Below are 11,385 nucleotides of genomic sequence, written 5' to 3'. Positions count from 1 at the left end.
TGGTTGCCGGAGGGAAAATTTCCGCATGAGGAAATGGTATGGTTAGGTTAGGGTTCACAGGCGGCATTCAGGGTAGATCTCCGATCTGCATGGCGTTGGGTGCCACGTCAAGTTTCAATTTCTTCTTTTTATTCTTTTCATTACTGAATAGACTTCTTCCTTTTTCCAGTGCTACATAATAATGTAATAATGCAATGAACCATGCAACATCAAAATGGTCTGGGGATGATCGGACCCAGAGCTGACAGATTAGCATCGACAGCGCAAACACCCAACGCCACCAACAAATAACCAGTCAGCTTTCTAGACTGGGACTGATGTATGCATACGTTTTGATCGACACAAACATTAAAAAAAAAGGGTGAGACATGGTGTTGAGGGCCGTTTGAGGCACAGGGCGACGTGGCGGGTGTGATTGGTTGAGGACACATGCAAAAGTGAAATCAGCCTTGCGCCATAACAATGAGAAGAAAAAAAGAAAAACCTTAAATTGGCATTGATTCTGAAACGACACGTGAAACCACAGTTTAAGAAAAAGACAGACACATGCCAGATGCATGAGCTGAAGGCCAACTCCGGCTGGTGATTGGCAAACTGTATTTCCGGCTTGGGTGGCGAAGTAGCGTTTCCCGGCGGTCATTGGCCGGCCGCTCGTGCAGCCACTATGCAGGCCATACATGTGGTTGGGTGTAGGGAGATGCGATGAGATTAGATGATAGCCTGCGATAATCGTCGGTGTGCCCCAGTTCTCTGGGTCTCTGCTGCTTGAGGGTAGTATTCGGGAATGCGACCGTTGCTAATTTTTTTTTTCCCTGAGTGGTGGTGGTATTGATTGATGTGCTTTCGTCATATGTTTTTCTTTTCTTTCTTGCTTTTCTGAATAAACCTCCTTTTGATATGCACATGCATATTCAGCTGATGATTCTTTTTTCAAGTGTCTTATTTTTTCTCTTGGGTTTATACTAATATATAGTTCTGACATTTTCGAATCCCCGTTCTCCTTGTCGTCGTTCGTTACCCGCTCAATAGAGTCACTGGCTGGCGTTATATCTACACCGAAATTCTTTCTTTTATCTAATGTATTAATATTTGCGATTCTCATTACGGACGTCAGTCAAGACACCAATTAATATTCGGCTTTCCTGGCTCAACAATGATAACTACGCGCAGCGCGTCGACATGGATGTCGGCGTGGATGTCGATATCTCTGATCCTGTTCCTGATGCCGCAGTCATCACGAGCACATGCACAAAACGGATCAGATCCGGATTACGACGATCCTCTGGAGCAGAGCAGTACAGACACGCATTCTGGAAGTGATGGCTCGATGGGCAACAAAACGAGGGTGCTGATTATCATCTTGTCGGTGGTTGTTCTTGTTTTGCGTGCGTGAATTCAACAAATGCCAACAAAAAAGAGTGGAAAGAAAGAAAGAAAGGCTGACTTTTCCCCCAGTTAGCTCATCCATCCTATATGTCATCGCCCAACGCAGACAGTGGAATATCCGAGAAGCCGTTTCCAAGTCCGCTCGCCGTGTCATGGATGCTATCAAATCGCCATTTACCAGGTCACCACAAGCCATCACACCTCAAAGAAGGCGTTCATCACGGGGCATGACCAAGCTAAAATCACCGCGTACGGCCGAGATGCTGGCAAACCAGCAGAGACCTCCCCCTCAGCCGGATCGCTTTGAAGAAGCACACAAGATGCCCTGGGAGTGGGGAGGACACCCCCACCACGACAACGAAAACTTTGATATAGAGCGCGGAATCGAGCTGGCATCAACGGGAAATATGAAAATTACGGTATCGACGACGGTGGATAGTAGTAATAGCAGATCGGACAGCTCGTCGAAAACAGGCTGGGGAGGGGTTTTTACATTGGGGCGACATAAATAAACTGTAATTGTAATTTGCTTGTTTTTTGTTTGTCAATCTGGCAGCAGGCCTGCTGGATTATTTGTTAAATACCAGTTTATATAATGAGCACATGTCGAAGCTTTTCCAGATTAAAGTCAAAACGGCCACAAAGCCTATGGATGGCCAATCGTGCGGATATAAGCGGATATACCCCGCAACCCCGCCAAGTGCATCTACTTTTTACAGATCGGATCGGCCGCAGAAAACGGTCAATGCCAATGCCAGGCTGTTCGGTGTCAACACCTGATGTATTAGTTAGTCAGGGGCGAAATGTTTGCCAGTCTATTCCTATATTCCTATTTGGTGGAATTCGCGAGAGCGTCCAGACTCCAATATAAATTTAACTATTGTGATTGGCTGGATAGAGCCTCCGGAACAGGTCCGACGGGACTTCCTATTGGCTCTTTCTAGTTTAGCCCCACATAAATCGGTACTCAATCTTGTTTTAACGGTGAGCTATGCCGTTTCCAGACTAGTCGAGGAGAGCTTGCACCCTTCAATTATTTTGTCTATTTTGTCTTATATCATGACAGTATTATATATGTAGAATATTATTCATATAGAATATTGATATAGAATGAATCTGAAAATCATCTAGTATACATCGGTACCGGTTAATTCTTATCCCAGTATTTAACTGGTGGGTAGTGACTGTATCATGAGCAATGGCTGTACACTGAAATCTGGCTGTAGTAAATCCAAAGCTACATTTAAATTGGTGGTGGAGATGGGAATATTAGGCAATACGTGCCACGGCATGACAGCCAAGACAGTAAAGAGATTTCGAAGGCGTCGTGTCTTTGCCACTACTAATCATTAGCATCGTTGTTCTGCGGAACACCAACAGCAGTGAACCAAGCTATGTGCACCCGCCTGGCCGTCCCACCTGCCGCCATCTTCTCTTCCTCCGATGACACACCCCGCCTTCTCTCAAACCTCTCTGCGCTGCCTCTACTCGACCCCTCGACACCGCGCCTGGATCGTCGATGTCGTGCGATAAAAGAACATTTATTATTTTAACCGCCATTCACTCGACCTGTGTGCTTTTTCCCGCTCTCTTTCGATTCGCCGAGGGGCAACCGGAAATATTCTTTCCTATCCCTTCAAGACGAGATCGCACCATTCTTTAGTCATTACGAGACAAAAATTTGAAGAATTTCGGTTGGACGACTCCTTCATTCTATATAGACCCGAGACTCGCTTTTCTTTCAATCTTTGCGAAATTGCAGCTATAACTCAACAACCATTTTTCGAGCAAGCCGATCTATTCACATGCCTAATTTTCTTATCTACCTGAAAGATATCCCACAGCAGCGAGGAGGAAGGGCTTTTTCGTCTACGGATCCCCTCAATGCCATCTCCTCCGCCTGAGGTGCCTCAGGCCGATGCCCTTTCGTCGCCCAACCCCGCCGAAAACACGTCTGTGGCGACGGAGGATTTACAAGGGCAATCATCCGATATCACTGCATCTTTGCCCTCCGAATCAAAGCCTAGATTGTCGCGCCTCGACTCCGACGCTTCAGATAGGGTATTCCCCATTCGATCCGTCATTTCTGTTGACCCAACCGTGTTGAATTCCTCCGTCTCTCGGTCGCCGCCTCCCCAGCAATACCACGGCCAAGCTCTGTCTCCTAGCAATGAGGGATTTACGGAATTCTCGATTACTGAGCAAAACACGCAGTATCAGCCCTATAGGCAGGATGAAGATCTTGAGCAGTTGCCGACGGAGGAGTCTGACAATACCAAAGAACAATCAGGTGCAGCAAATAAAGCAGAGGACAAGTTGACGGGGACGGCCTCCAACCATCTTACGGTAGATAACATCTCTAGTGATGGAAATAACACGGATGGTGGTGTCCCTGTTACCAGCCAGGACCCTCCTCGGAGCATCCCACAAGCGAGTGATGACCCGGATCTGATGACGTCTCGTTTCCGCCACGTTGTGACCGACGCTGGCCATGCCATCATAACAGGCCGTGATGGTAACAGTTTCCAGTATTGCGAAGACGAGCCAATTCACATTCCCGGTGCGGTCCAAAGTTTTGGTGCGCTAATTGCTCTCGAGGAGGAATCAGAGGGAAAACTAGTCGTTCGTGTTGCTAGCGAGAATTCTGCCTCCTTGATCGGCTATACGCCTAGGCAGCTTTTTGCCTTGGAAAGCTTCACTGAAATACTCACCGAAGAACAAGAAGACAATCTTCTGGACCATGTTGACTTCATCCGAGATGAATCGTGTGATCCCAAGGTACACGGTCCAGAAGTCTTCATCTTGTGCATTGCCACTCCTACGGGGGAAACGAGGAAGTTTTGGTGTGCCATTCATGTGAATGAAATGAATAAAAACCTGATCATCTGCGAGTTTGAACTCGAAGACGATGCAATCCACCCTCTGAATGTTTCCGGGCAAACCACTCCCGAGGAGCCTTCCGATACTTTGGGAGTAAACCCAACACCCGAAGAATTGGCGGGCAGTACTGTCAACACAAGCCGTCCTTTGCGTATTCTGCGAAATGCTCGGAAAGGAAGAGGTGAAGTAGCTGCCATGAAAGTTTTCAACATCTTGTCCCAAATACAAGAGCAATTGTCTGCTGCTCCCACTTTAGAGGCGTTGTTGAACATCGCAACCGGGTTAGTCAAAGAGTTGACTGGCTTTCATCGCGTCTTGATCTATCAGTTTGATAGCAGCTGGAATGGCATGGTCGTTGCCGAGCTTGTAGAACCACGAGCTACGAAAGATATTTACAAGGGACTTCATTTTCCTGCATCAGATATACCGAAACAGGCGCGAGAATTATACAAGATCAATAAGGTTAGGCTTTTATACGACCGAGACATGATAACTTCTCGTCTTGTCTGTCGGACGGTGAAAGATCTTGAAACGCCACTCGACATGACCCATTCCTATCTACGGGCTATGTCTCCCATCCACGTCAAATATCTGGCTCATATGGATGTGCGCTCTTCAATGTCCATCAGTATAAACGCCTTTAACGAATTATGGGGCTTGATATCTTGCCACTCCTACGGAGCTTCTGGCATGCGCGTCTCTTTTCCCGTCCGAAAAATGTGTCGTTTAATCGGTGACAACGTTTCGAGAAACATCGAAAGGCTGTCCTATGCGTCTCGTCTTCAGGCTCGCAAGTTGATCAATACTGTCCCTACCGAGTCTAACCCGTCTGGTTATATTATCGCATCTTCGGATGATCTTCTGAAACTCTTTGACGCCGATTACGGCGCCCTTTCTATTCGTGATGAGACAAAGATTCTGGGACGCCTAATTCATTCCCAGGAAATCTTGGCTTTGTTAGAGTATCTGAAAATGCGCCAGCTAAACTCGGTTCTAGCATCTCACGATGTGAGCCGGGACTTTCCAGATTTGCGCTATCCACCGGGCTTCAAACACATTTCCGGACTGCTCTATGTCCCACTCTCTACCGGTGGAAGGGACTTTATTGTCTTCTTTAGGCGTGGCCAACTAACCGAAATCAAATGGGCGGGAAATCCCTATGAGAAGACGCTGAAGCAAGGCACTTCTGGTTTTCTCGAGCCCCGTAAAAGCTTTCAAACTTGGCGTGAAACTGTCATGAGCCGGTCAAGAGAGTGGACAGAGACCGACATCGAAACTGCCGCAGTGCTATGTCTCGTTTACGGAAAATTCATTGAAGTGTGGCGTCAAAAGGAGGCGGCGATGCACAGTACCCAGCTGACTAGGCTGCTGCTAGCCAATTCTGCACATGAAGTCCGCACGCCCTTGAACGCTATCGTCAATTATCTAGAAATAGCTCTGGAAGGGAATCTAGACGCTGAAACTCGGGATAATCTTGCCAAATCTCATTCGGCTTCTAAATCTTTGATCTATGTTATCAACGATTTGCTAGATTTAACTAACACTGAAAAGGGACAGAATCTAATTAAAGATGAAGTGTTCGATCTTGCTGCTACCTTTCAGGAAGCTACTGATATGTTCGACGGTGAGGCCAAGCGCAAGAAAATCACGTACAACATCAAGGCACACCCCGGTGTTCCAAAATCGGTCTTTGGGGACCAGCGCCGCGTTCGTCAAGTCATTGTTAACCTCATTTCAAATGCCATACACTATACCGAATCTGGTTCTGTATCAGTAGAGATGTGGCGGTGTCCCGTGCAACGCGAGGAAAGTGGATCTGTAGATGTTGAATTTACTGTCCACGACACGGGCTCTGGCATGTCTCAGACCACAGTCGATGCCTTGTTCCGAGATTTTGAACAGGTTTCGTCAGAAGAAGAAAGCTACTACTACGACAAAGACGGTGATCAAGAGCACGCTCAACAAGGAGATGGGAAACGTGTCCTAGGTCTCGGCCTGGCATTGGTTGCTAGAATTATACGGAACATGCACGGCCAATTGAGCGTTAAATCCGAGGAAGGCGAGGGAAGTCGGTTTAAAATGATGCTCAAGTTCCCTGTGCCGGCGGATGAAATCATGTCTGTCCCCGATGATTCGACTATCCCTGAAATTGCCGAGTTATCAGCTACACCGCCTGTGGTAGACGGCGAAGTGATGTTACTGGATAGTAACGCATCCCAGAAGAGCAACCAGCGACGACATAGTGGTGGCAGCAACCGAAGTGGAGGTAGCCTGGGCAGTGATCGAAGCGGCCGGAGCGAAGCTGATCGTCTCATCAGTGCGATTCAAGAGCCGGCACTGGTCAAATCACCCGAGTCTCGAAGGAGTAAACATGGCAGCCGCGAAAGTAGTTTTAGTAAAGCACTTACTGCAAACCAGCCAATTGTTAGCCCCTCGATCTCCAAGTCTCCCGGTCCCCTCAGTCTCCCCAGCCCAGGTTTGCGTCATATGATGCCTTTGGGATCTCCTGCCGAACCGGGACAAGAGCCCGTTACAGACTCGGGAATACCCATAGGCGCGTTACGAATTGACGAAGTTGATGTCCAGAGACCACCCTCCCCTAAACAAACTGCTCGAGACAGGGCCGGGTCTGCGGCCATGATGTCGGAGAGTTCCACTACGACGGTCACGTCCCCAATAGGAATGTCGTCGGATAACTTTCACTTTTGTTCGCTTCGCGTGCTTGTTGCCGAGGATGACCCAGTCAATAGCAAGATTGTCCAGAAACGACTGCAACGATTTGGACATTCCGTGCACCTGACTGTTAACGGCGAAGAGTGTGCCAGTGCATTCAAAGCGAATCCGAAGGAATTCGATGCGGTGCTGATGGATATTCAAGTGAGTTTTCTTAGTTATAAACCGAATTCTGATTGCAGCTAACGCTAAATATCTGCAGATGCCTATTGTTGATGGCATGACTGCAACGAAAATGATTCGAGAATTTGAACAGAGCACTTCCGAAAATACCGTGTCCGAAAAAATAGCACTATTTGACCGAATACCTATATTCGCCGTGTCAGCATCGCTACTTGAGAAAGACGTTCAAAAGTACATTGACACGGGATTTGATGGTTACATAATGAAACCCATTGACTTTAAACGCGTCAACACGCTTCTTTGCAGCCTTCAAAGCGAACCGGAACGAAAAGCTCTTACCTATTTGCCCGGGAATTGGGAGAACGGCGGTTGGCTTCCACGGCAATCCTCAGGACCACCACAAACCGACACGAAATGATTGGTGCAAAAAGACTTGATGAAATGGATCTATCTATATACACGACCACCTTGACCTCTTCCGTACCCGACACATTTGAATTTCTAGTTATTGGTTGCCCTAGGTTGGTGACTATTGCATACGCAAGGTTTTTTTTCTTTCTTATTTTCTTTTCTTTCCAACCAAAAAATCTTGTTTGTCGTATAATACACGGGTACTACAGCATTGGTCGGTGAAACATGGAGTTTTGAACCCCCCCCTTTTTTTCAGTGACTGGGATTTTGTTTTTTTTTTCGCCATTGACTAACAATATCATCTCATGTTTGCCTGGTTGTCTTTGGCTTGCACATACACTGTACAGTATACGATGAGACGTGTATATTATTTTGTGTTTATATGTACATAATAATGAATAGAAGGGGCGCTGGAGGCTCTGGCATTAGTTATCGTGGTGATATGTTAATTAATATATGGCCAACCAGTTCAATATTCTTTCGAAAACAGATATAGATATGTCATGATGCTGTAAATATGCACGTTATATACAAAAAAGAGTCAACTATGTACACAAGGCTTCAAACGTAACTCCAACTCATCAAATGCAAACCAAAGCCTTTAAAAAAGAACTTAATAATACTCTGGCAAGCTCCCAAAACTCGGCACAGCATCACCACACTTGAAATCCGGCTGATACGCCAACTTGGGCATAAATCCGCCTTGCCAGGCCTGTTTATAACTCCACTGCGGTGCTGATTCTGTCTGCCACGTCCAATAAAACCAGCCCATCATTTTCTCAAAGGCATACATTTGTGCTTCGGCATATGTTTGGAGGAATTTCTTGTAGTCGTCAGAGTACGATGAGGCAGCAACGTTGGCGTCGTTGCAGCTGCAGGATTGGGTAGTAGTAGTGGAGGTAGTTTCGTCGCTGTTGCTCACTGCGGTGGGGCAGCGAGGGTCTGAAGTAGAGCCTATGTTGCCTGTCCAGCGAGTTCCGGCGCCGACGTTGTTGAGGTATACGGCGCAGTCGGTGTCGGATTGGGAGAATTCGCCGTTGATGGTTGGGCCCCAGCTTTTTTTTTTTTAGTCAGTTGATGGATGTCTCAAAGAGGGGAAAATAAAACATACCCATTGGTCGTGCTGTTGACCTTCTCCAGCATTGTTAACCAGGAGGAACAGGTCAAGTTAATTTTGGCAGTGTGAGTGAGGTCGATCTCATTCGTGTTAAAAATGGTGTATTGGTGAGTGTCCAGCAGCATATTCGACGGCACATCCGTCTTCATCATGTATTGCCACTTATCCAGGTTCAAAAATCCGTCGCCCATGGCGATTTTGGCTTTGATGCCATTCTTCTGCACAAGCTCCGTTGCCTTGATCGTCCAGTTGAGCACTGTGGCTACATCAAGGGATAGCAACGGAGGCTCATTTACTAGACCGTATATGGTTACGATGTTTTTGTATCGAGATTGCGCGAAAAATTGGGATAGCTGGTCGTGTATGTCGAGAGAGCGTTGTGCATTCAAATCTCCATCCGTACCATTGAGCCACCGGATGATGCCCTGTTGGCCACTGTGATTCTCGCCGTTCTGACTGCCCGGAAGCCCGTGCAAGTCAAGATTAACGCGCAGTCCGTACTTTCGGCAGTATTCGATAGACCTCAGCAGATATCGCCACGCTATCCTTTCGACGTACGGATCTCCTGAATATGTCGTGACGGCCCAGTATGAGTATGGAATGCGGACATGGTCTAGTCCGGCTGCGGCCATTTGCGCAAAATCCTCTTCTTGGATGAACGTGGCGTAGTGCTCCTCAAGGGTGGAAGCTGCAGATGAACCCAGCTTTTGACACAGAGTGTATTCGTCAACGACCCCATCTGTGATTGGGTACCTTGAGAACAAGGACGGCGCGATAAACGGCTCGATTGACAGCCACCCTCCGATATTTACGCCTCGGATAGGCCTGCTTCCATACGGAAAGCTGTCATTGAGCGCTGGCACATTGTCATTTGGCTTCGCGGAATCATCCCAGGTGGAATTGAGGCCCATTATTGGCAAGCCGCCAACCGTCTCGTTCGTGTAGGTCAGATTGAAGTCCCGGGTGTCGTACCATGTAAACGGATCCCAGTACGTTCCTTGTGCGGCAGTCTAAAAAGGGTCAGAGCTACTATATGACAAAGAACACTTCCTGTGTAGGACTTACCGGTATGCTGTCTCTCGAGATACTCGACAAACTCGAGGTTAAACTGTCTGAGCTGGATGAACTGCTAGACGAATCCTCACCGCTGCTCCCACTATTGTCGCTGTCGCTGTTGCTGCTTTGCTTCTTGGAAACGACAACTCCGACTGGGATAGCAATAACAAGAATCAAGACTATGGCACCTATTGCTATTAAAAGCTTCTTTCGCTTTTTCCAAAATGGTACACCGTCATCATCGTCACCCTTTTCCCCTTCATCGCGGTCATCATCGTCTCCACCACCACCGCCATCACCACCACCTCTACCGAAGAGAGGACGGTCTCCCATACGCTTCCAAAATAGGAGTTTATTGCTCCGACCTTCTTCCATGATAGCCCCCGAGACCAATCGTCTCTTTTGAGACTTCCGAGGCTCGTCATAATCGTCATACGTCTTTTCATTAACAACTTCTTGTCGTCGACGCTGTCGTCTTTTCTCCACCCGAATATCTTCATCAGGCACATTGCGAGTGCGATCACGATCTGCCCGGCTTGGTCGTTTATAGTCGTCTCTCTTTCCTCGCTCATAGTGATCATTCAACTTGGCGAGAGCATCGGCACTGAGCAACTGAGATGCACTATTGGTCGAGTCCGTGCTGGTATGTTTCGCTGCCGTGCGCTCCCGTTCTCGCTCTCGACGACGCTGTCTGCGTAATTCTCGCTCGTGCTCACGCTCACGCTCACGTTCTCTATCGCTTCCGCCTTCGTCGTACCTAGCCCGCGGCCTTCGCTCCCTGACTGGACTTCCATCGCGGACACGACTGGCTCCTCTTCGATGTCCCTCACGATCCATCCTTTTCTTTGGCGACGTGGCCGGCGACTCTTTTGCTTTTGGCGTCCGCTCTCTTCGAAACTCTTCTCTTCTATAACCCTCCCTCCTATATCCTCCTCCTGCTCCTTCCCTCGTCTTCGTTGTTCCTCGCCGCGAACTCGACCGTGGGCGTTCGCGCTCCATCTCTGGGGATCTCGGCGGTCTTGATCGTCTTGTCGGCGTTGCAGGAACTCTTATCACCTCTTCCTCCTCCTCCTCCTCCTCCTCTTCTTCTTCCTCGGAATCATCCTCATGGTCTTCTACCTCCACCTCGTGGTAGTCGTGAGCTCGTGACTGATCCCGCCGCGTAGCAGTAGTAGCACGGTGTCGGCGATAATGGCCGCCATCCTCCTCGTCTTCGACATTGTCGTCTCTGGAATCATATCGTCGGCGAGAGCTATGCCCCCGTTCGCGCTCACGCTCACGCTCGCGATCGCGAGCGCGCGATTGGCTGGGCATGTATGAGCGCAGCGGCTATGTGTTTTGTTGTTTGGTGTAACCCGTCGAATTGAGTTCCCGATGGAATTGTAGAGAAAAAGCGAAGCGAAACGAAGCGAAAAGAAAACGCTAGAATCTGGCGACCAACATAAGAATAAATCAGGCTGATAAAAGAACCTTGGACGATAGATATACCCCCCCCCGGTAAACAAAGCGCAGCGCTTGCTCAGCAGTACGCGCGTCCGATGCAGACCCCGATAATAAATAAATAAAAAAAGGCACTTCTCGTGCTCGGTCTTCACGCAAACAACCCAAGGAAAAAATTCGTCGACGGGGATTGCTTCAGCATTGGCGATTTGCCTTGGCTAACCAATAGTCCAATACGT

General features: G+C 48.1%; 3 protein-coding genes across 3 annotated transcripts; 2 read left to right on the top strand and 1 right to left on the bottom strand.

The window, feature by feature from the left end:
• Positions 1-1,153: 1,153 nt before the first annotated feature.
• TRUGW13939_05869 (uncharacterized protein) lies at positions 1,154-1,898 on the top strand (the record flags this gene model as incomplete). The annotated part of the gene is made up of 2 exons (XM_035489027.1): positions 1,154-1,385; positions 1,456-1,898. 2 exons carry the CDS (start codon positions 1,154-1,156, stop codon positions 1,896-1,898), a joined length of 675 nt encoding a protein of 224 aa, XP_035344920.1.
• A 1,372-nt stretch (positions 1,899-3,270) lies between these two features.
• TRUGW13939_05868 (uncharacterized protein) lies at positions 3,271-7,540 on the top strand (the record flags this gene model as incomplete). Its single annotated transcript, XM_035489026.1, has 2 exons — positions 3,271-7,143; positions 7,202-7,540. The coding sequence occupies 2 exons, from the start codon at positions 3,271-3,273 to the stop codon at positions 7,538-7,540; spliced, it is 4,212 nt and encodes a 1,403-aa protein (XP_035344919.1).
• A 606-nt stretch (positions 7,541-8,146) lies between these two features.
• TRUGW13939_05867 (uncharacterized protein) lies at positions 8,147-11,020 on the bottom strand (the record flags this gene model as incomplete). The annotated part of the gene is made up of 3 exons (XM_035489025.1): positions 8,147-8,588; positions 8,645-9,660; positions 9,716-11,020. 3 exons carry the CDS (start codon positions 11,018-11,020, stop codon positions 8,147-8,149), a joined length of 2,763 nt encoding a protein of 920 aa, XP_035344918.1.
• Between the last annotated feature and the right edge of the window lie 365 nt (positions 11,021-11,385).

The sequence above is a fragment of the Talaromyces rugulosus genome, chromosome III (assembly GCF_013368755.1).
Source record: "Talaromyces rugulosus chromosome III, complete sequence".
Classification (NCBI taxonomy): Eukaryota; Fungi; Ascomycota; class Eurotiomycetes; order Eurotiales; family Trichocomaceae; genus Talaromyces; species Talaromyces rugulosus.
The sequence above is the reverse complement of the archived record's forward strand: the minus strand, read 5'-3'. Positions and strand labels throughout refer to the sequence as shown.